General features: G+C 37.7%; 1 protein-coding gene across 1 annotated transcript in view; it reads left to right on the top strand.

The window, feature by feature from the left end:
- dars1 (aspartyl-tRNA synthetase 1) overlaps positions 1-25,349 on the top strand; it is a 97,750-nt gene that overhangs the window by 59,075 nt on the left and 13,326 nt on the right. The window contains exons 10-14 of the mRNA XM_059970233.1: positions 3,362-3,473; positions 16,341-16,475; positions 17,106-17,253; positions 23,876-24,022; positions 24,409-24,451. Coding sequence (XP_059826216.1) covers positions 3,362-3,473; positions 16,341-16,475; positions 17,106-17,253; positions 23,876-24,022; positions 24,409-24,451 — 585 coding nt within the window. The remainder of the gene's footprint in view (positions 1-3,361; positions 3,474-16,340; positions 16,476-17,105; positions 17,254-23,875; positions 24,023-24,408; positions 24,452-25,349) is intronic.

Below are 25,349 nucleotides of genomic sequence, written 5' to 3'. Positions count from 1 at the left end.
TTGGTATGATTTAATGGAAGACTGTGGAGGTAAATAGGTTGCGATGCAATGACCACTAGGGTTTACAGGGTATGTTTTAGGTCCACAGATGCCCAAACTCTGCAGCAGTCACTTAATGAATGAATTAAATGTAAGGTGTAGAAGTTTGCTGATGTAGCAAAGCAGTGTAGAGTGTGAGAAGAGATGAGAAAGGACTGAAAAACAAAAAAAAAAGTGCACGTGCTGGAAATCTGAAATCAAAAAATGTTAGAAATATTCACCAAGTCAGACAGCACTGCTGAGGAGTTTCCACATTCTCCCCGTAACCTTGTGGGTTTCCTCTGCATGCTGTGGTTTCCTCCCACATTTTAAAGACATACGGTAAGTTGTGGGCATGCCATGTTGGCAGCAGAAACACAACAACCCTTGTGGGCTGCCTCCAGTACACCTGCAGACTGTGTTAGTCATTAACGCAAACAACACACTTCACTGGATGTTTTGATCTGAATGTGACATAGAAAGCTAATCTTTAAACTGAGGAAAATCTGGAACCCGGATTAAGAAGTCTGGAAATCTGAATGATCTGAAGAATTCTGATATTACTCAACAGGTCTGGCACCAACAGTGGGAAGAGCAGCAATTACATGTCATCAGAACTGGAAAAGTTAACTGAAATGACTGAATTTAGTGTTCAGCCCTGGCATCTGTACCATATCTCACATGACAATGAAGATATCGTTCGTCAACTTATGTTAGCCTTTATTTACAGTGTAAGACATCAAAGGCATGCTGTGAATGTGATGGAGATGCAACTCTTAGATTCACCCTTGGGCAACAATCACACAACCTGTGTGTGGATATTACAGTGCAGAGCAGCTCATTGTGATCGCTGGTTTCCTTCCACACTAAATTTCAGAGAGTACAGGCGGATTGCTATTTCTCCTTGAAGTGCTTGTGTTCCTAGAATTGGAAAGAGCGGCGGTTACTCCTGTAGCTGTATGGGAATGTGCTCAGAGATGTCAATGAAAATGGAAGAGTGAAGCAATGAACAGCAGAGTGAATAGTCCTCTTGGGATATAGATGGAAGAAGGGATGGGCAAAGTGGAGGAGATTTTGACTATGGAGGCTGGTGCCGTGGAATAAAAAGTGTAGCTTCTGATCTGATGAAAACGGAGCTGGTGAAATTGGGATAATGGGATGGATTCCTTGCAGGAAGAGAATAAGATAAGTTGTCAATGTAGCTTTAGGAATCTGAACTCAAAAACTAGTTGCTGACTTTTTCTTTGGGGCGGAGCATATAAAAGTGAAAACAGTGAAAGCTGTAGCAAAAGTGAGGTAGCTTTATAGTTGTATACCTCAACAGGAAACAGTCATAATGCGCTAAGGAAGGAAGTGGGCTATGTAGGACTGAAATAAGACTATTCTATTTATTCTGCAAGTTGACAGGCAGGTCTTGGTCTTACATTGAATTCCATGGTTCCGATTTTAATTTGGTTGAGATGAGTAGAAGTTGATGCTTTCATGAGCACTCATTTCATGTTGATTCTGCTCAATTGTACCATAATTTCTAAATGTTTTGTTACCACTTAATAGATTCTAGCAAGTTTTCCACCATTGATGCCAGGCTATTGTCTAAAGTTGTCTGCTTTCTTTCTTAAATAGTAGGGTTACATTATCTCCCTTCTAATTGGTGGGAACTGTTCTAGAATTGATAACATTTTGGAGAACTACTTCTAGCTGTCTTCATAGCTACTTTCAAAACCCTCAAGAGGAAGGTTATCACTGATAAGTTTTAACTAATGCTAATTTCTTTGACCGCCTGATTTACTGTCAACTTGCAGTCCACCACTATTTCTGAGAGGTTATCTTCTGTGAAAATGGGTACAAAAGGTTTATTTGTTTATTTTATCTTCCTTTTTTAATTCCCCAATGTAATTTCTCCACTTGTAAGGGATTCGCCTTTTGTAAATCTTTTCCCTTCCGCTCTTCCAGTTGTTTCCCACGAGCCTATTGTTGTCTATTTCTCTTTTGGTCAAGACAAGAATGAGCTGTTGGCGATCAGCACATCCTTGGTGGACTGCGGGGCACTGTTTCAGTCCGAAACATATCTGATTCTGTTCTTCTTCAAGTATCATAGACACTGGCTGCCATGATAACATAGAGCTGAGCAGAAAAGTAGAATTCTCACACTAGGAAATAACACAGTTCTTATATAATGTACTTAGTGGTATGCTGATTCCTATGGGGAAAAAAAGTAACTGAGAAGTTTAAAAAAAAATCTTTTATTTTTAAGACTTTATTTCTTTGCCAAACAGTAATTATGGCCCATACCAGCACTTAGAAACTATGGTTAAATCTCAAATATAAGCATGCGAATTCTGCACATTTAACATTGAGACCTGTTCACATTATCTGAAATTCAAGTCCAAAAGAACAATAATTTATAAAGTCATAATGAGACTATATTGTGAGTGCATAATGTTATTGTTACTTCATGGCTGGAATAAGTTAATATTTTACTTCCGTTAGGATAATTATTATTCGATTGCTGTGGTTCAAGGAATGGCTCCACACTAAAACATTCACAGTGTTGATCTTCCACAGATCTTCTGGATGTATTTTTCTTGATTTCTGGTCAACTGTTGAAAAGTGAAACAATTTTCATAAGTTAAATGACAACAACTGAGGTTTGTGTGGTCATGAAGGGAAACCATCTGTACGTTATCTTCTGTGTAACTGCTTACGTCAATGATTAGAAATGCATATTGTTTATGTGCCTTGCACCAAAGACTGCATTGTATTTTGCAGTCATACCTCTCACCCTCAGTAGTTCAACCGTTTTTGTAGTCAGTTCAAATGTGATGTTTGGAGATGCATTGAGCAGAATTAGATCTTCCCCACTTGTGGAGACTGAGCCTCCTCCAGACTAAGGCTGTCTTAAGCCTAATTAGTTGAAACTGGCAGCAAAGTGGTGTTGTCTAGCACCTTGGTTAGATATGGTAGCCAGCTTGAGTGCATAAACTTGTCAACAAAAAAATGCATCAATTTTGTAGAAAATCTTTCAGGCTAACTTGCATTAGTTGCTATAGTTTTAGTTAGGGGTGACTATTTTCTGTCACCATTTTATAATTTGCCTTGGTGACTCCTGCTTTATTTCACCTAATTGTTTTCATTTGTAACAGAGGCAATCTTCAACAATCTCAGATTTGTATGAAATTAATCAGTTAGGAATTCCATTCTGACTGCTTTATTAAGATTGGTTCATTAAGACTTTTTGATCACAGTTGTACTAAAGCCTGAGAAAAATAAATCCAGTTATAAATTTCAGTGATTAGATAGTAGATCATGATGTTTTAAAATCTCCTCTTTGACTTTATTACAGACTATGACAAGTCAATCCATCTTTCGTCTACAGTCTGGTGTATGCCAACTGTTCCGGGAAACATTAATCAAAAAGGAGTTTGTAGAAGTCCAAACTCCAAAAATTATATCAGGTATATAAAACTTTATTTCTCAATTGTGATCTGGTTATAGGTCATTCAGTGCTCTGTTGTTCAGAGTACAAATTAAAAACTAGATGCCACTTTTTAAAGACATGAATGGAAATAATTTTTAAATATTTGGCCCAGATTTTGTTCTTTAAATACCAGAAATTCTGTGGTAGTGTGCCTTTCAAATACTTTTGTTGATATGCATTTGTTAGTTTCCTGTGTGTGGGTAGATCACTGTGGAAGTCCTGTGCCTAATTCAGTAGGGAACCCCAGTAGAATCAAGTGTCAGAGATCAGCCTTTCTGAGATTCCTGAGCATTACACTGGGGGATTTCATTCTTAGACAATAAGATATAAGAGCAGAATTAGGCTATTTGGCCCCTTGAATCTACTCTGCCATTCGATCATGGTTGATTTACATTCCCTCTCAGTGCCATTCTACCTTCTCCTGTAACCTTTGACACCCTTACTATTCAAGAGCCTATCAACCTCCATTTTAACTATACCCAATGGTTTAGCTTTCGTAGCTGTCTGTAGCATTGAATTCCACAGATTCACACCCTCTGGCTAAATAAATTCCTCCTCATCTCTCTTTTAAATAGACGTCATATTCTGAGGCTGTGCTGTCTGGCCCTGCCCTCTATTAGAAACATCCTTTGCACGATCATTCTATGTAGGCCTTTCAATATTCGGTTTGTTTCAATGAGTACCCCCCACCCCCCACATTCTTCTAAACTTAAGTGATTACAAGTCCACAGACATCAAATGCTTGTCGTAAGAACCTTTTCATTCTCATGAACCTCCTGGACCCTCCCAATGCTAATACATTCTTCTTGAGATAAGGGAACCCAAACTGCTCACGATACTCCAAATGTGGTCTGGCCGATGCCTTATAAAGCCTCAGCATTACATCCTTGGTTTTATATTCTAGTCCTCTTGAAATGAAAGCATTTACCTTCCTTACTAACTACAACCTACAAGTCAAAATTTAGGGAATCCTACTCCAGGGCTCCCAAGCAGATGTGATTTCTGAATTCACCTTCCATTTAAAAACATATGTAGTTTATGCCTTCACCTATCAAGTATGTGTGATGGCAGCAGAATAATCGGCACTTATAATATCTACACTTTTACAAGCTTTTTGAGCAAAATGTGTAATTTCCCACATACTATTGAAAGGTATTTTTAAATGAAAATGTGCCAAGTGGAATTAAAATGGAATTAAACCTGGCAAATGGAATTAAACTAACTTTTATGAACTTTTAAGAAGTGAGGTATTAAAAGGAGTTGTACATTAAATGTAAAGCTTGATAGGTTGGTCTGGTTGATTTACAGAACAATTGCTGATGTGATGTTTGCCAGTGGTGCAATTTTTCTTTTATCTTCCAAACAGGTATTTCTTAAAAAAAACATTTAAATTTATAGGATAGTGGCCATCAGGGGTACTTAAAAATATCTTGTTGATGAGATTTCTGCCTCCAGAATGGATAATTTAAACACCCTATCCCTAACCCAAAATGAGATTGAAGTTATTGATGTGGTCATTGCCAGTAACGTTATTTATTTCTTGCTCTGGCCCAGCTTTTTGAATTTCAGTCATTTAATTGATGCAACAGTGCCCTCTGCTGTCCAAAGGTCAAATTATTTATTCATTCTTCAGGATCTGGGCCTTGCATTTATTAGCAATCTCTGAATGCCCTTGGGAAATTGCTGCTTTAAACTACTGTAGTTCTTCTATTTGCTGTAGATCTCTTTATATTTCTTTTTTTTTAAATTGGTTTTTTTATGCATTTTCTACATCACTACAGATAAGAGAAAACCCCAAACCAAAATGAAGAAAATTAATACAGTGCAAAAATAAACATACAATAATAATATAATACAAAAAAGATAATTGAGAAAGCACCCAAATTGAAGTCATGTAAAGTTAGTATCCTCCCCAAGCCCCGCAACAAAAAAAACTCCAGACCAACCACAACACAATATAGAGAATATAAACCAGGACATTCAAACCCCCAAAACTGTAAATACACTTGAAAACAGAAGATAATAATGCCTACTACCAAAAAAAAAGAGCTGAAAGCAAGGGACGAAAAAAAAACCTTAATTAAGAGGAAGGTTAGGAAAGTACTCAATAAAAGGTCCCCAGACCGTATGGAACTTTATATCCAAATTAAGAACTGAATAATGAATTTTTTCAAGGTCTAAGCAGGACATAATATCATTAAGCCATTGAGCATGCGTGGACGGGGCAACATCTCTCCATCTAAGGAGGATTAAATGTCTAGCCAGGAGAGAAGCAAAAGATAATATTCGACACTTAGTCGAACTCAAACGTATATCTGTCTCACCCAAAAAACCAAACAGAGCAATTAAAGGGTTAGGTTCTAAGTGGTGATTCAGAATATAGGATAAAGTTTTGAAGACATCTTTCCAAAATTTCTCTAAGCTAGGACAGGCTTATGAATAAGAGAGGTCTCACCCCTTTTGCATTTATCACAAAGAGGACTAATATTAGGGTAAAATCGAGATAATTTAGATTTAGACATATGGGCTCTGAACAATCTTAAACTGTAAAAGGCAATGGCGAGCACAAAGAGAGGTTGAATTAACCGATCTGAGAATCGAGTCCCAAGTCTCATCAGATAAAGAGATATTTAAATCATGCTCCCAAGCCATTCTAATTTTATCCACAGGGGCACGCTGTAAGAATGCTAATTTATCACAAATAAATGATATTAAACCTTTACCCAGTGGATTAATAGAAAGAAAGAAATCCATAACATTTTTCTCAGGCATTTCAGGGCAGTTAGGAATTAAAGGATTAATAAAGTGTCTAACTTGGAGATATCTAAAAAAAAATGGGCATTAGGCAGATTGAACTTAACAGAGAGCTGTTGAAAAGATGTGAAGCGATTATCAATAAAAAGATCTCCAAAATGTCTAATGCCCTTCCTATACCAATCATGGAATGTTGAATCATACATAGTAGGTAAAAAAAGGTGATTATGTAAGATAGGACTAGAAGAGGAAAAACCATAGAAACCATAAAATTTCCTAAACTGAGCCCATATTCGCAAAGTGTGCCTAACAAGAGGATTAACAATTAATCTAGACAAATTACTAGGGAGTACAGAGCCAAGAAGTGCAGAAATAGATAAATCTTTAGTGGAACTCAACTCCATTGCCACCCAGTTAGGGCACTCGGGTTGGCTATGGAAAAAAGACCAAAAGGTAGCACAACGTATATTGGCTGCCCAATAATATAAACGAAAGTTAGGTAAAGCCATGCCACCCTCTTTTTTAGATTTTTGGAGATGGATTTTATTAATTCTAGAGCGCTTATTCTGCCACAGATATGACAAAATAATAAAGTCTAAGGAATCAAAAAAAGATTTAGGAATAAAAATTGTGATAGATTGAAATAGGTATAAAAATTTGGGGAGAACATACATTTTAACAACATTAATATGACCTACCAAAGACATAGATAAAGGTGACCATTGTACCAGACTCTGTTTTATAGCATATGAAAGATTGGCAAAGTTTTCACAAAAGAGATCTTTAAACTTCCTTGTGACTGTAATTCCAAGATAAGTAAATTGATTATGGACTACTTTAAAAGGGAGATCACGGAATGTAAGTTCTTGTGCTTCTTTATTAATTGGGAGAAGTTCACTCTTATGTAAGTTTATAGCCAGAGATCTGGCTAAACTGGTCAAGAAGTGAAAACATTAGAGGTAAGGATGTAGATGGATTTGAGAGAAAGAGTATTAAGTCATCAGCATAGAGAGAAACTTTATGCTCAACACCCCCTCTCCAAATCCCAGTCAATTCAGGGCAGTTTCGAAATGCTATCACCAGAGGTTCCATAGCCAAATCAAAGAGAAAGGGACTTAAGGGGCATCCCTGGCGGGTGCCACGTTTGAGATTAAATACTTGGGATTTCTGAAAATTGGTTAAAACAGAGGCAGTAGGACACAGGTACAGTAATTGAATCCAAGAAGATGAAACTTTGGCCAAGGTCAAATTTTTCTAAAACTGCAAAAAAGGTAGTTCCACTCTATACGATCAAATGCTTTCTCCGCATCGAGGGAAATAACACATTCAGGAATCCCAGTTGGAGGTGAGTATAAGATATTAAATGAATGTTAAAAAAAAGGGAGACGGTTTTTAATAAAGCCTGTTTGGTCATCAGAGATAATTGAGGGAATGACGGTTTCTAATCTATGAGCCAAAACTTTAGCTAAGATCTTTACATCAACATTGAGCAGAGAGGTCGGCCTATACGAGGAACACTCTGTTGGGTCTTTGCCCTTTTTTAAAAGAAGAATAATAGATGCCTCACTGAAAGAGGGTGGCAATTTGCCGTAATTAAACAAGTCAGATAATACTGAAAGTAACTGAGGAGAAAGAAGAGAAGAGAATGCTTTATAAAATTCTACAGGGAACCCATCAGGTCCAGGAGATTTCCCTGAGGACAGTGCAGAAATTGCCATAGATATTTCTTCTAATGACATAGGCACATTGAGTTTGGCTTTGAAATCAGATGAAAGTGAGGGGATATTCAGATTCTGTAAAAATTGATCAACAGAGATATTGTCATTCAGAGATTCAGAGGAATAAAGCCGAGAATAAAAATTTTTAAATGCGTCATTAATTTCTAAATGATCCGATGTAAAGTCTCCGTTCTCCTTCCGGATCTTTGTAATATGTTGTTTGGCTTTGGAACGCCTCAGCTGATTGGCTAGGAATTTACCAGACTTATCCCCATGAATGTAAAAGTGAGTCTTGCTTTTGAGGAGTTGGCGTTCGACAGGTTGAGTGGACAGAAGGTTAAATTTAGTTTGGAGTTCAACACGCTTCTTGTATAATTCAGGGTTCTTAGTTTGGGCATATATTTGATCCAATTCTTTAATCTGGTTAGTGAGGTCTAATCGATCTGCACGGGATCTTCTGTTGAGATTTGCTGTGTAAGAGATTATTTGCCCCCTCAGATATGCTTTCATGGCATCCCAGACAATCTGGGATGGCACTTCAGGTGATGTATTAGTGTTAAAATAAAAGGTTATCTGATCCTTAATAAATTTTAAAAAATCATCATCCGATAGTAAAGTTGAATCAAACCGCCAGTGTTTATTCCTCGGAAGGAGACCAGGCAAATTCAGAGAGAGAGAGTAATTGGGGCATGGTCAGAGATAGTCACAAGAGTGGGCAAGTGGAATAAGTTGGTTATTGAGTAAGAAATAATCAATTCTAGTGAAGGTATGGTGAACATGTGAGAAAAAAGAATAATCTCTCTCCGTAGGATGGAGGAAACGCCATATATCAGAGATACCATAATTAGAGAGAAACGATTGGATATCTAAGGCAGATTTAGTAGGTGGTCTAGTAACAGAGGACGATCGATCCAAATTAGGATCTAACCAATAATTAAAGTCACCACCCAGTATAAGAGAGTATGAGTTTAAGTCTGGTAGTGAGGAAAAAAACCGTTCAAAAAAATTAACATCATCAAAATTGGGGGCATACAGGTTTGCTAGTGCAACTTTAGTGTTATATAGTTTGCCAGAAACAATAATAAAATGGCCATTTATATCAGCTATTTTATTATGGAGTTCAAAAGGAATATTTGAGTTAATAAGAATGGAGACTCCCCTAGCTTTAGCGGTAAAGGATGAATGAAAATGCTGACCTGCCCACTTTGACAAAAGCCGGGAGTTATCAGAACAACGAATATGAGTTTCTTGAAGGAAAGCAATGTCAGCTTTGAGTTGTTTGATATGTGAGAATACCTTCCTCCTTTTAACAGGGTGATTCAATCCCTTTACATTCCAGCTCACGAATTTAAGTGCACTAGCCATTATCAATTACTAATGCATAAAAGGCAGAAGGCATGTAAAAAGTCAAGCAGTACAATAGCAGTCTGGGAGCAGAGATGTAAACATAGATTCGTAAAATCAAAACATATACATGTCCTGAGCAATAAAGAGATATAATATATACAGTGAGTGTTGTTGGAACCAGAAAACCCACCCCACCCACACAACCCAAAACTAGACGGCTACCAAAACAAGTAGCTAGCTCTACCAAAAAAATTAACCCAAATACAACTTCCAGATCTATGTCATTAACAGCAGTTCCGTGTAAATACTATAACAAATAGTAACTAGTTTATGCACTAAAAAGCATAACTACAGATTAGAACACCTTCTGCAGGAATATAGAACTTAATATAGAGAAAATCGGAAGAGGACCAAAACTAACCTGGCAGCGAAAAAAATTATAGAAGAATAAAGTAAGAGAAAGGAAAAAAAAGATTAAAAAAAGGAGAGGAAGGGGAAAATTATAAATTCAAGACGAGTATTTATCAACCATTTACAGAGAAGAGTGAAAAAAATTCAGAAATTAGAAAAAAAAGGGGTGAAGAAAAGAAAAAAATATAATAAAATAAATAAATATAAAAAGAAGGAAAAACAGATCGGCAATTAAACTGTGAACCAACAAACAGGAAGGCCTTCACTGAAGACTTCAATCCTCCAAAACAAGTTAAAGTCAGTTGTAGAACTCTGTAGATAAAGTTGTACAACAATAAAAAATAGATTACACACACACCAAATCCAGGGAGAGATTGTCAACAGCCCTTAGAGTTTCGATGAATAATGTCTGAATGATTCAAGTAAGTCTGAGTCCAGAAAAGGTAATTTTACTACGAGAAGTACTTATCCACCATTTTAGGAGGTCTGATCGGGTCCCGAAGATGGCTGGATAGCCGGAAGACTTGCCCCAAATGCTTCAGCTTCCTTGGCTGACTTAAACCATTTGTATTTCCCAGTGTTAAGCTTGATTCGTAGATCAACAGGGGAAAGAAGAGAGGGTTTAAAACCACGATCAAAAAGCACTTTCATTGCACCTTTAAACTCAGCGCGCATCTTTAAGGTCTGGGGTGCAAAATCTTCCACAAAGCGAATGGTTGTATCCTGGAAAATAAAAGAACCTCTGCGACATGCCTCTACAATCAGATGGTGTTTTACCTGGTATTGATGGAAGCACAAGATTACTGGTTGCGGGCGGTTGCCCAGAATTCCGGTGGGAACATGGACCTGGTGTGCCCGTTACCAACCCAACCTACCATGCAGGGCTTAATCAAAGGCCTTTCTGAAGTCTGTATAAACAATATCCAGTGCCTTCCCTTCATCTATTCACTTGGTTACCTCTTCGAAAAAATTCCTTAAGATTCATCGGACATGACCTCTCACACACAAAACCGCACTGCTTATTCCTGATCGGGCCCTGACTATCCAAGTAATTTTAGATCTTGTCCCTCAGCAATTTCCCTGCAACTAAAGTCAGGCTCACCGGCCTGAGGTTCCCTGGCCTATCCCTACTACCCCTCTTGGATAATGGAACGACACTGGCCATCCTCTGGTCTTCTGGAACTTCATCAGTGACTAATGATGAAGCAAATGTCTCTACAAAGGCCTGCACAGTTTCTTCCCTGGAACTTGGTCAGCCACTTCCTTGTAATATCAGTATGATCCAAGACTTCACTACTTATTACATATTACACTCATTATTTCAGTATTCTTGATACTCTCCTTAGTAAACACTGAGGAGAACTAGATATTAAAAATCTTGGCTATCTCCTTTGGTTCGGCCCTGATGATCTTCAAGAGGAGTCAGTGCCTCACTAGTCACTCTTTTACTGTTAATATGACTATAGAACCTATTGGGAATATCTTTAATCCTGCCTGCCAAATTCATTTCATACTATCTTTTTGCCCTCCTGATTTTCCCCTTAAGCCTGGTCTTATATTTTTGATATTCTTCGAGGGATTTCATTCATGCCCAGCTGCCTAAATGTGATGTACTCTTCCTTTTTCTCCTTACCAGAGCCTCAATATCTCTGATTAGTCAAGGTTTCCTGAAAGTAATATGCCTACCTTTCACTCTAACAGGAACATGCTGCCTCTGGACTCTTGATATGACCCTTTTAAAAATCTCGCACTTGCTGCTGTTCCTTTTGAGTCACTCAGGAGGATCCTGTCTAATGCCCTAAAAGTTAGTCCTGCAGTAGTTCAGAACTTGAACCTGTGGACCTGTTCTTTCTTTTTCCATAACTATTTTAAAATTAATAGAATTGTAGTTGCTGACCCCAACTGTCACTTCAATTACTTAAACATAGAATATGTTCCTGAGCACAGGTAAGGAACAGGCCCTTCAAGCTACCAATGTTGTGCCAAACCAATTAAATTAGTAGTCATATGTCTAACTAAACTAATCCCTTTTGCCTACACAATGTCCATGTCCTTTCATTTCCCTTAATTCACGTGCCTATCTAAATGCCTCTTAAAGTCCCTAATAAATCTGTCCCTATCACCACCCCAGGCACCCACCTCTCTGTGTTTATAAAAAAAAAATTGCAATACTTTAGATGTGGTCTAACTAGTGTTTTATAACCTCAGTGCTTTGACTAATAAAAGCAAGCATGACTTGTGCCGTCTTAACCACCCTATATCCCACCTTTGACCTGTTGTTTCCTTTCTTATCAAAAAGTCCCTCCAACCCCCTCCACCCCACACACACTCTTAACTGTTCCTCTGTCACACCTAAAGCATTGGTACACAGAACATTGAGCTGCCAGTCCTGTTCTCTCTCAGCACATTTCTTAATGGCTCCAGTCCCAAGAAGCAATCCATGGTTGTCAGTTTGTCTGCCTTACTTGTTAAGTTATGTGCATTGAAATAGATGTAATTTGAAGTAGTTATCTGCCAATTAAGATTCACTTCATTAATCACATATACATCATACATGTACAGTGAAGTGCATTGTTTCAACCCAGTCAGGAACAGCCCGCTTCTGACACAAGCATAGCGTGCCCACAGTTTCCTAACCCTTGCTAACCCATACAAATTTGCAATGTGGGACTGAAGTACCTGGAGCAATTCCATGAGGTAATGAGGAGAATGTAGAAACTCCTTGCAGACAGCGACAGGAATTGAACCCTGATCATGGGTGCTGTAAAGCATAGCCACTATATAATAATGCTGCACTCATTTACTGTAAGTATGGCTATCCTGGTTGCTAGCCCTGCATTCTTTGGTTGCTGCACATGTTCCTGTCTTCTCAATGACTGCTCTCTGAAGCCCCAATTCCTGATGGGGAGCAAGTTCAAAAGCACTCAGTGGCCACTTTATTAGATACACCTGTACACCTCATTAATTCAAATATTTAATCAGCCAATCATCTGACAGCAACTCAATGCATAAAAGAATGCAGACTTGGTCAGGAGCTTCAGTTTGGGTCAGACCAAACATCAGAATGGAGAAGAAATGTGATCTAAGTGACTGACTGTAGAATGATTGTTGGTGCCAGATGGGGTGGTTTGAGTATCTCAGAAACAACTGGTCTGCAACTTGTACGCACAACAATCTCTTAGAGGTTGCAGAAAATAGTGTTGAAAAACAAAAAGCATCTGGTGATCAACATTTCTGTGGGCAAAAACGCCTTGCTAATGTCCATCCTAGTTGAAGCTGACAGGAAGGTGACAGTAACTCAAAAAAAAACACGCATTGCAATAGTTTTGTTCAGAGCAGCATCTTGGAATGAACGCCACATCAAACCTTGAAGTAGATGGGCTACAGAACATACATTCAGTGCAACTTCATTATGTACGGGGGTACTAAATAAAATGGTCACTGTGTGTATATTTCCGATTTGGATCAGTGTGTAATTAGGAGCAAGCAGGCAGGTTGGTCTGTTCCTTTGTGGTGCAAGTCACAGGTTTAGGAGATCTCGATAGAATAGAGCTCATCCTGGTATATTGTAAATGGGAGAGGCTGCAGCCAGAATATGCTGATTGTAGATGGGGTACCTTGCCTTAAGATGAGTGAGCTGCTTAAATGTTAGTGGAACTGCACTTATCTAGGCAAGTGAAAAGTATTCCACTTTTCTTATAAAAACCAAAAACACTGGAGGTACTTGGCAGGTCGGGCAGCGCCTTTGGAGAACAAAACAGATCTATTGTCTAATGAAAGGTCATTGACTTGAAACATTAAATCATTTTCTTTCTTCAAAGTGCTGATCTCAGCTTTTCCAGTACTTTAGGACGTTACTGCAGCTTTCTAGCATCTGTGGTTTATTAACACTCCTGCCGTACCTTTTAGATGGTGGGAAAATTGCTGCTGTTAGGGCAGTACATAAGCTGAATTTATGTGACATGATGACCAATGTGTGCACATGTAAACTTCTAGCATGTGTCAAGCCAGCTGTCTTATTTTGCAATTGTGCTAACGTGCATGAAATGAGTGCCTGGTGGAGCAATGCAAGTGGCCAGGTTATGATGTTATTTAACATGCAACACTGATTACAAGATACCAAATGAGAATTCTGCTCTCTGAAATCTGTCATTGTACTGAACGTGGTCAACCGCAGGAAACACTATTTAAAGAAAAGATCAACTATTTCTGGGTTAAAAGCTGATTTTTAAAAATTAATTTTAGCTTTGATTAACGTCTTGTTTGTTTTCTAGATTACGTTTAAGAATGTTATCTTAATCTCAAGAAGAATCTCAGGGCAGCACAGAATGGCATGCCATGTGCTGAGACCTTCTTTAAAGGCTCCAGGTTTGGATGCACTAGTAGGCAATCCCCTTAGAGTGCAGCTTCTGAGGACAGATGAGGCTTCAGTTTAACACCTCAACAGAGAAGTGGCACTTTGGACGATGGCACATTTTTGCTATGCTGAACTCTATTCCTATGCTCAATTCTTCTGAATTGTCATTTGAAATCATATCCTTCTGGTTCACTGGTGGTGAAGATTGTGCGTGTATTTAAGAGGAGTTGCAGGAACTACAGACCAGTGAGCCTAATGTTAGTGATGAAAATGAAGGAAATCCTGAGACAGAATTTATCCACAGCTATCTGTATTTGGGAAGGCATGGACTAATTAGGGATTGTAAATATAGCTTTTTGTGTGGGGAATTGTGTCCATTGAATTGAATGATTTTTTTTGAAGAGTTGACCAAGAGGATTGATGAGGGTTAGCCAGTAGATGTTGTTTATCTGAACCTTAACAAGTCCTTTGGCAAGGTCCCACATGGAGACTGCTCCGGAAAGTTAGACCCACACGGGATTCAGGATGAGCGAGCCAAAGGGATGCAAAGTTGGCTTTGGTGAAAGGAGGTGATGTTAGTGGAGAGCTGTAACTCAGACTGGAAGCCTATTTTCAGTGGTGTGATGTAGTGCTCACTCCTGTATATTAATGTTTTGGAAGAGAAAGGAGAAAGAAGGAAGCTATATTCGTATGTTTGTAGATGACACCAAAATTGGTGTAGTAGACAACAAAGAGTCGTTTAAGGTTACAATAGGATCTGGATCAACTAGGAATGTGGGCAAAAGAATGGAAAGTAGAATTTAATTTGGGAAAATGTGAAATGATACATTTTGGGAAGTTAAACCATACACTGTGAACAGCACAACCCTAAGATATTATAGAACCAAGTATGTAGTTTTCTGAGAGTAATGGCATAGGTAGACAAAGAGGTTAAGAAAGTGTACAGCACTTGTGCTTTCATTAGTTGGGGTTTTTAGATCATTACACCATTTTACAGCTGTACAAAGCTGGTGAGACTGAACTTGGAGTATTGTGTGCAACTCTAGTCACAACACTACAGGAAAGGCGTGATTAAACTAGTGAGGTTGCAATAAAGATTCACAGGTGCTGGCAGGACTGAAGAGCTTGAGTTATAAAGGGACGCTGGCTGAGCTAAGTGATGCAGAGATGTTCATAAAATTGTGAGGGGCGCAGAAAAAATGGATGCTTACAGAATCTTTCCCACAGTAGGAAATCTAAAACTATAGGTATATGGAACAAGATGCCGGAAGAGGTTGTAGGGGTGGGTTTAATTTCAACATTGAAAAGACATTTGCACAGGAACATGGTAAGAAAGGTTTAGAGAGGTGGGGACAAATGTAGGGTCATGCTCAAGTAGTTACCTTGGTCAGCATGGACAAGTTGTGCTGAAAGGCCTGCTTTATGCTTTACCCTTTGATGTAAAAGTGCAGCCACTAAGCCATAATAAATCATGACAAAAATATGCAAGGAAGTATCGTGATTGTCACTGAAATATTTTCATTGAAAATAATGTGATTAAAGTAAACATATGCAAAGCAATAATTATCAACTCAGTTTTCAAAATTCAGCTCAAAGAAGGACCATACATCTGTGCATTCAGTTGACCTCCTTTTGCATACTCAGCAAAGTTTCATAAATTTAACAGCTTCCTTATCTGCATGACAGTTCAAGCCCCTATTGAGTATCAGCACACCAGAACACTCCATCTCAAAAAGAATGTTTTTATTTTTTCTTTGTTCAAAACTTTGTTCTGCTCAGCTTTGGCTTAAAATCTAATCAGCTAGACACATCATTCTCTGTCAAGGTCTTGGATGCACTATGATGAAGTCTTAGTTGCTTCATCTGAAAAGGATTATTAATTTTATTTTTCTAATCTACAAATATGTTTTATTTTGCAAGATGTATGAGAAGTACAGCTCATGGCATTGTTGAGTTTGTTTCCAATGTATGGATACATTATTTATTAAATATTTACTATAATATTTTCAGTTAAAATTCTGTTATATATTGTTATTTTTGTTAAATTTCTATTGTATAAGAAATTAGACTCTTTATGAATTTCCAAGATACTATGTCAAAAGTAGCCAATGAAGGGTTACAAAACCCAAAGAGAGCTTGGAGATTCCCCAATGTCAAAAACTCAAATAGAAGACAATTTTTTTTAAAATCTAATAGTTATTTTTAAGATACAAGTGGTTATTTAGTATAATAGATTAGAATTATTGATTTCTTGCAGCTGCCAGTGAAGGAGGGGCCAATGTGTTTACTGTGTCCTATTTTAAAACCAGTGCCTACCTGGCTCAGTCACCGCAGCTCTACAAGCAAATGTGCATTTGTGCTGATTTTGACAAAGTGTTTTGTATTGGACCAGGTAAGCCATTATTTTGTACCCCATCCTTTAACATTGTCATTAAGGGAGGGATTGTGTTGGCTTAGAGGATCCTATTACTGATTCTGCCAAGATATGCATAACTCATAATTGTGCAGCTTCACATGAAAACTGGCTACAATGTCTGCACTACAGGGGCTGGGGCTTGGTAGTGTTCCTAGAGTCTGTACAGTGATTTCCCATTACATGAAGCCATGACAGCATACATCAAGAAACACAAGCTGGAAAAAAAGTACATTTTGTTTTTATTTCCTTTATCTGATTTAAATTCCATGAGAGTGTATTTATTTCCATATTTCTGAATTCTGTGAGGGCAAATATCCTTTATCTGAATAGTTGTAATGCAAGAGCTCCTGTACTACCTTGTATGATCCATTGATGAAGTATTTATGCATCAATTTGGATACAAATTCTTGAAGTATTTTTGTACTCTGAGCTGATGATCTAACTTGGGTTTAAAACATCACTAGTACAGTCGGATGTGCTGTATTTTCACTGTCTGCATAATCAGATTTTTTAAACAAAGCTTGTTTTTATTATATCTTTACCAAAACAAAAGTAAATTATTTATTTTAGAAAATGATTATTTAAGTTTTCTTGAATTTTCCACAGTCTTCCGAGCTGAAGACTCCAATACCCATCGTCACCTGACTGAGTTTGTTGGGCTGGATATTGAGATGGCATTCAACTATCACTACCATGAGGTGGTAACTGAAATTGCTGATACTCTGGTACAGATTTTCAAGGGCCTGAGGGACAGGTAAAGTAACTGCTGGTTATATTCAGTTTCATATTTTTCCTTTGGCCAGTTTTTCCCAAACGCTCCTAAACAGTCCATCACCTTTATTGGAGCGGGGAGAAGGCTCAACATCAGCCTAGCTCCTCAGTGGGGCGGGGGGGGGGGGGGGGAGGAAGCTTCTTGCCACTGCACAAGACGGGCAGCTCAAGTTCCAAGAGATCATCAAATCTACTCCACTCTGCCTGGACATGGTTTTTATATCAGAACTTACTGTCACCTGGGAAAACTGGATTGAAGAGCCCAGTGAGCGTAAGAGGGCTAAGTACACAGATCTTATTGCGGAATGCTGGAGCAATGGCCGGAGAGCTCGCTGTGAGCCAGTCGAAGCTGGGTGCAATGGGCGGAGAGCTCGCTGTGAGCCAGTCGAAGCTGGGTGCAATGGCCGGAGAGCTCACTGTGAGCCAGTCGAAGCTGGGTGCAATGGCTGGACAGCTCGCTGTGAGCCAGTCGAAGCTGGGTGCAATGGCTGGAGAGCTTGCTGTGAGCCAGTCGAAGCTGGGTGCAATGGGCGGAGAGCTCGCTGTGAGCCAGTCGAAGCTGGGTGCAATGGCCGGAGAGCTCACTGTGAGCCAGTCGAAGTTGAGTGCTGGGGCTTTGCTGGCTATTCATTACAGCGGGCTCTTAAACTCCTTGGAGTAAAAGGACTACAGTGCAGAAGAGCCACCAAGAACATTATGGAGGCTGCTGAAAAGGCCTCGCGGTGGCTGTGGATCCAGAGGGGGATCCGTGGATTAGTACGCCACTTGGACACAAATCGGGGGCCGATCACCCCTGGCTGGGTCGACCAGGCGAGGATGTCTGATGATTAAAGACCTGAAACACTGTACAACCATGGTTTCATCACTGAAGACATGTCCAAGTAGCACCAGAAGGTGTAATTTGAGTGTGCAAGGTTGTGTTCAAATATAAGATACACAATACATTTATCTATAATGTACCTTAATATTTACTAAATTACCAGATGGTAGTAAATTTGTCTGCTGATAGCTGAAAGCCTATGCAGGGGATTTGTGCTGCTTTTGGATGAGTTGTTAAATAAACAATCATAAAGTTATACAGGACAGAAACAGGCTTCACAAACTGCACTAACACCCATTTTGTCCATGTACAGTTGTAAGAGAAGCTTTGTGAACCCTTTGTAATTAACTGGTTTTCTGCGTTAATTACTCATAAAATGTGATCTGATCTGATCTTCTTCTAAATCACAACAATAGACTAACGCAGTCTGCCTAAGCTAATAACACGCAAACAGTTTTACTTTTCATGTCTTTAAATGAACATATTGTTTAGTAATTCATTGAAAAAGTATGTGAACCCTTGTACTTATTAACTGGTACAACCTCATTCAACAGCAATAACCTCCACCAAATGTTTCCTGTAGCTGTTGATCAGACTTGCATAACGGTAAGAGGGAATTTTAGACTATCCCACACAAAACTTCTTCAATATTTCTGAGATACCTTGCATGAACAGCCCTCTTTAGGTCACGCCACACCATCTCAATTGAGTTATGGTATGGACTCTGACTTGGCCATTCCAAAACACAAATTTTCTTTTTTTTAGTTGTTCTTTTGTTGATTTACTCTTGTCTTTTGGATCATTGTCTTGTTGCATTATCCAACTTCTATTAAGTTTCAGGTGACGTACTGTTACCCTGACATTCTCCTGTAAAATGTCTTGATCGAATTTTGAATTCATTGTTCCCTCAAAGATTACAAGTTATCCAGGCCATGAGGCAGCAAAGCAGCCCCAAACCATGATGGTCCTTCCACCATGCTTCACAATTGAGATGAGGTTTTGGGGTTGGTGTGCTGTGCCCTTTTTCCTCCAAACATAACAATGTGCATTTCTGCCAGAAAGTTCCACTTCTGTCTCATCTGTCCACAGTACATTGTCACAGAAGCATTGTGGAACATCCAAGTGGTTTTTTGCAAACTTGAGACGTACAGCAACGTTTTTGTTTTTGGAGAGCAGTGGTTTCCCCTGTGGTGTCCTTCCATGAACACCATTCTTGTTCAGTGTTTTTCTTATAATGGACACATGAACAGAGACTTGGCAAATGTTAAAGAATTCTAGAGATTTTGCTATTACCCTTGGGTTCTTTTTCATTGCACGTTGTGCTCTTGGTATGATCCTAAGGAGAGTAGTAACAGTACTGAATTTCATCCATTTGTAGACAGTTTCTCTTACTGTGGACCGATGACCACTCAAGTCTTTAGGAATATTTATCTAGCCTTTTCCAGTTTCATGCATCTCTACAATTCTGCTAAGGTCCTCTGAAAGTTGTTTTGATCAAGCCATGGTGCACATAAACAGATCTTTCTTGAGAAGAGCAGGCTCTGTCAGTAACCTGACTTCATAGGACAGAGCACCTCTACATCTCATTGATTGGAACACCTGACTCTAAATAGCTTTTGTAGAAGGCATTATCCCAGAGGATCACATACTTTCTTGAAGCTAGACTGTGATTGTTTAAATGGTTTACTCATTATTGATTAGAAGTAGTACAATTGTTTGTGTGTTATTAGTTTAGGTAGATTGTGTTTGTCTATTATTGTCACTTGGATGAAGATCAGACCACATTTTATGAGTAATTAATGCACAAAAACAAGTAATTGCAAAAGGTTGCAAGTGAACACGAGATAGTATTTGGAAGCCACAAGATATTTCTCCAGTGGTGTTGAGTAACATTTGTCCTTCAGCTGAAAGTAATTTGCATTGCTTCAACTTTACAGGAGTGTTAAATTTTAAACTTTGTGCTGCAGTGACAGTTTAGAACAGAAGGAATTAATTACAGCATGAGTGAGAGACTTGAGAAATTCTAAAACTTTTGGGTTTTGGACTGTTGAGGGTAAAGTCATCAATCACGTGTTTGTGAAACTTAGGGAATCCCAAGAAGTTCAGTGATCAGAGAAAACCTGAAGGGTTAGAGTAAGATAATGCAAGCAATGGATTTAAGAACAAGGATGAGATAGTTTAAATCATGGTGTCGTCTCATGGGGAATCAATACAAGTAGTGAGCACAGAAGTTATTGACTAATACTAATAAATGCATGTTAAGATACAAACAGCCAGATTTTGGAAATGCTTGATTTTATAGGGAAGTGTTGAAACAACCATAAATAATAGAGCTGTAGTTAAGAATTTTAGATGATGTGTGGTAAAGATAGAGATGGATTATGATATCAAAAGATTATTTCTATTGATCCTAATTAGATTTTGGCATTTGTACTTGATCAAAGTTCAAAGTAAATTTATTATCACAGTGCGTATTTATTATTTAGTGAAACAGCAGAGTAGGTCCTTCCAGCCCTTCAAGCTATGCTGCCCCAACAATCCCTATTAACCCTAACCTAATCATTGGACAACTTACAGTGACCAGCTAACCAACCTAGTACGCCTTCGGACTGTGGGAGGAACCTGGAGCACTCAGGGTAAAACCCACTCATTTCACATGTAGGACATACAGAGACTGCTTACAGATGACGCTAAATTGATTTCCAAGCTCTGATACCCTGAGCTGTAATACCACCACTCTTATCACTGTGGTAATCCAATCATAAACAAGAGAGGTCTTGCCGAAGGGTTGTGAACCGAAACATCAACTGTACTCTTTTCCTAGATGCTTCCTGGCCTGCTGAGTTCCTCCAGCATTTGTGTGTGTTGCACACTACTGTGGTGCCCCATATGTCATATACTCCACCACACATCTATAGAAGTTTATCAGAGTTTTAGATGACATGCCAATTCTTGTATAAGTGTTGAATATAACAATATGACTATGCTTCAAAATAATTTAAGTTTATCCCCAAATGGATAACATGCTAATTTATTCTTTAGTAAATAAAATTTGAGTTTCCAAATATAACTACAGGAATAAATCTGAAATGTTAACTTTGTACAGTTTTGTGGAACACAGCTCCTCATATTTTGATCCATTAGATAGATTTTTTTGCTCAAAATAGAATGTAAAGATAAACCCAACCATTATCTAACAGTCCATTTAACAGAGAGGCTGATGAAGGCAATGGTATTAAAATCCAGTGGATTCTGCCTACCTGGAACACATTGAGACCAGTACACACTGGCCAAATTAAACTTAACTAAAGTTTCATGGAAATAGTTTAAAAAGGCAAATTACCATTTAACTGAGTCATAAATTAAGTTTTTAAATGAAATGGAAAAAAATAGAACACTATCAGTAGTACTACAGTGCTATAAAATGTGTATCAGTTCCTAGTATTTATTGATGGACATATTCATCCAGTGTACACTGATATGCTCCTTTGACTTCAAATTAACAAAATCAGTGCAGATAGTGGGCTGCCTTCACACATCGCTTCCGGTGATTCCTTCCTCCAACATTCAAGATGATTGTTGATCTTTCAAATTCATCATTGTTCCTAACTTGAAGTGATGAAATTGTTCCTGGCCTTTTCTTTCATCTCCATGCCTGAATGCTTGTATCCACATTGAACAAAACAGATCTAAATTGTCTTACTGCTTATTTGTCACCATCTAAAATCACTGTTTTTGTATATGCATGCTCGCGCACACACACACACACACACACACAACTGGCTCTATTTAAAACTGGTTGCTCTAATCATGGTGTAATGTCTTAATAATCACGCAAGTGCAAGTGACTGACACAAGTTAGAAACTGTTCAGCACCAGACTCCTATCCCAATTAAGCAGCATAGTATCCCAAATAAATGAAGAGAATCTTTGCTATTTTCTGGATTCGTTTTTGTTCTTTCAGAGTTGTCCCAAATAAGTTGCTGTCCCAATTAACTCGAGTCCACTGTTATGTATGGATTTTCAAAGTAATCGATAAAGTGCCATAGTATTGACTTTCAGTAGAATTGAAGCCTATGGAATACGAGATTGTGGCAATGTGGATGCATGATTAGGCAAGGGATAGAAGAATTGTAGTGAAAGGTTGTTTCTTGGAATTAACATCGGCAGATACCAGAGTTCCCCAGAAATCCGTTATCAACACTACTGTTTTTCTTAATGTGTATTAAACTTAGACATTGATGTACAGGAGCCTGTTTTTAAATTTGCAGCTGATACACAAGTTAGAAGTGTCAAAGTTCAAAATTGTTATCAAAGTATGCATACCATATACGAGATTCTTCATCTTGCTTGCATGCTTTAAACAAAGAAATGCATACAGTAAAGGCAGACAAGCATCTGATGTGCAAAAGAGGACAAATAGTACCAATAGTGAAAAAAGGAAACAAGTAATACATAGAACATGAGATGCAGAGTCCCTGAAAGGGAGTCCACAGCTGCGCAGTCAGTTCAGTGCCGAGGTACAGGAGCCTGACAGCTGCAGGGCAACAACTCCCCTGAACCTGGCAGCATGCAATGCAGAGCTGAAGGGAAAACAGTAGAGCATACTTCATGGGGGGCATCAGAAGGCTAGTGAAATGGGTGGGATATCTTTTAGAAGAAATTTAACATGAAGTGCAAAGTGATGTACAATATTTGGATTGGAATAATGAGGAAAAGCAAAGTAATCTGAAATACATTGTTTTAAGGAGCTGCAGGAACAGGGAATCTTGGGTCTATGTGCTCAAGTTTCTGAAAGTAGGGCAGTTAGAGAAATCAACTTTAGTTTTTCATTTTCATTTTGAAAGTATAAAATTCTGGACTTTGTATTTAAGGAAGTATTGAAAGCCATTATTGAAGGATATTTTACAAATATCAAGACATACATCCTTGACCAATAAGATCTCGAGATTAAAAAATAAGCAAAAAGTAGGTTGGTTGGTGGTCATTAGCAATTATAATTTGTCAATATCATTATAAAGACTTGATTTTCTCTTCAGTCAAATTAGCAATTAATTTACAGTAGTGAGATCCTTAACTCTGAAGAGGCTGACGGCATGATGCTGTTTTTATAAAGCTGAAGGTGCCTTAATGCAAATTAGCTATTGTTGGATAACAATTAAAACATTGTGTTGACAAGTTTGTGAAATAATAATGTCGCCCATCATCCAGACACCTTTTTTGTTATTCAGAAATTCAGTTACATGAAGTCTCAATACATCACTTCCCTTTGTAAATTGCTTGATGAGAAAACTTTAATAATGTCTATGCATAATGTCTGCCAATTATGACAAATAGCTGTTACTAAATAAGTTTTATTCTGCATCTAATTATTTGTAATTCCTTCAAAGTTTACCTCATTGCAGTTGGTACAGAAATTCAGTTATGTGAAGCCTCGATACATCACTTCTCATTGTAAAACAGTTGAATGACATCTCTGCATGATGTCTGTCAGTCGTAACAAATATTTGTTTCTAAAGAAGTTTTATTCTGTATCTAATTGTGATTCCTTCAAAGTTTAAAGTAGTATAGTTCATTGTAATTAATAATAAAATTCATTATGATTTTGACCAAGCATTAGTTAAAAGTATAAAAACTGACAAGTATTTTTAGTTTCAATTTTGCTTTCTCTTGTAGCTAGAACTGAAATCAAGAATAAAGGAAAACTAAAAGTTAATTGCACTGTCTGAAAGTTTGCAAAAGTATAATAAAGCATTAATTTACTGTTTTTTTTTTAAATGGCTAGGTTTCAAACTGAGATTCAAACAGTTTGCAGACAATACCCCTGTGAACCTTTTAAGTTCCTGGAACCAACTTTGAGGCTGGAGTATTTGGAAGGTGTAGCCATGCTAAGAGAAGCAGGTGTGGAGATGGGTGATGAAGAGGATTTGAGGTAAATATTAAAATTAAGTTGGTTTTTCATTTGAATCATAATTGAACATATGTGCCTGACTCTGCATAGGTAGCATTAATGATACTTTGACTGAAAAATTTGTAGTCTTAGGAATTAAAGCAATTATATGGACCTTTTGTTAAGTCTTTGTAGAATAATCCTTACCTGTCAGCTCAGTCTGGCGACATAATGTTAATCAAATCATTTATTTTAGCATAAACTATTGTATTTACAAGAAATTATTGAAATAACTAGTTAATAAGATAGATTTTCCAGTTTCATTCTTGAAGGTAGAATGAAGCATAAGATGGCAAGTATTGATTTTTCTTTATTAATTGTTAACGAATTACCAATTCAGATTATGAGCATATTACTTATACTTCCAGCACTCCCAATGAAAAGCTGTTGGGTCGCCTGGTGAAAGAAAAGGTAATAAAAAAGTAATAATAATTTTATTTGTAAGGTGGAGAAAAGAATATTAGAGATTTGAATGTTTTTTTCTTTGTAAGAAAATTAACAGTGAATATTCTGCATGAAATATTTGACTACATTATGCTACATAAATATGTAATATCTGTCTTATTTTTCTTGCATATTATATTTAGGACATTTTACATTGGGAGTCATTTGTAAATAGCTTAAATTTAAATTGGTTCAAGTGTTTTTTTTCTAATACAGAATTATTAGAAAATACACCACATGCCAATTTTTCAAGTGTAGTCAACTTAGTCCCTCACATGGCTTTGCTAAATTTTCAGTTCAAAAGTAATTATATGAAAAGAATCATGTAATACAAAATTGTGTTATAACCTGATGCACAATGCAAACAGCATTGAGCGCAAGTATAATGACTACAACCAGTGGTGATTCCATCTTGCTTCTCCGCTGGCATTATCACAAATAAATTACTGATTCTTGATGTAAAAGTATGAAATAAAATAATTGTCTCAATACTGGAAATGGGAATCTGATCCTGTTCTTTAAGCATTACATCCTACAGTAAGGCTAATTCAGTAATGATCTCTTTGTAATTTTGTGCAGAGTACATTTTTTTAAAAATGGGTGGATAATAATTAGCATTCTTAGTTCTAAACGATAGAAAAAAATTGAAAAGTTAGCTCTTTAAAGAAATACAGGTTTCTACAGGGGTTTTAATCTTGAGCAAAAATAATGGCTAGAAGAATTGAGTAGGTTAGAGAGCATCTGTAGAAGTAAAGGGATGATCAACAAGACACAACATCAGACCTGAGAAAGTCAGTATATAGAAATGAGAGGGAAGGGTGAGACAGAGGGGGTAGATGATAGGAGGAACCAAATGAGGGGAAGA

This window comes from Hypanus sabinus, chromosome 5 (genome assembly GCF_030144855.1).
Source record: "Hypanus sabinus isolate sHypSab1 chromosome 5, sHypSab1.hap1, whole genome shotgun sequence".
In the NCBI taxonomy this organism is placed as follows: Eukaryota; Metazoa; Chordata; class Chondrichthyes; order Myliobatiformes; family Dasyatidae; genus Hypanus; species Hypanus sabinus.
The sequence above is the reverse complement of the archived record's forward strand: the minus strand, read 5'-3'. Positions and strand labels throughout refer to the sequence as shown.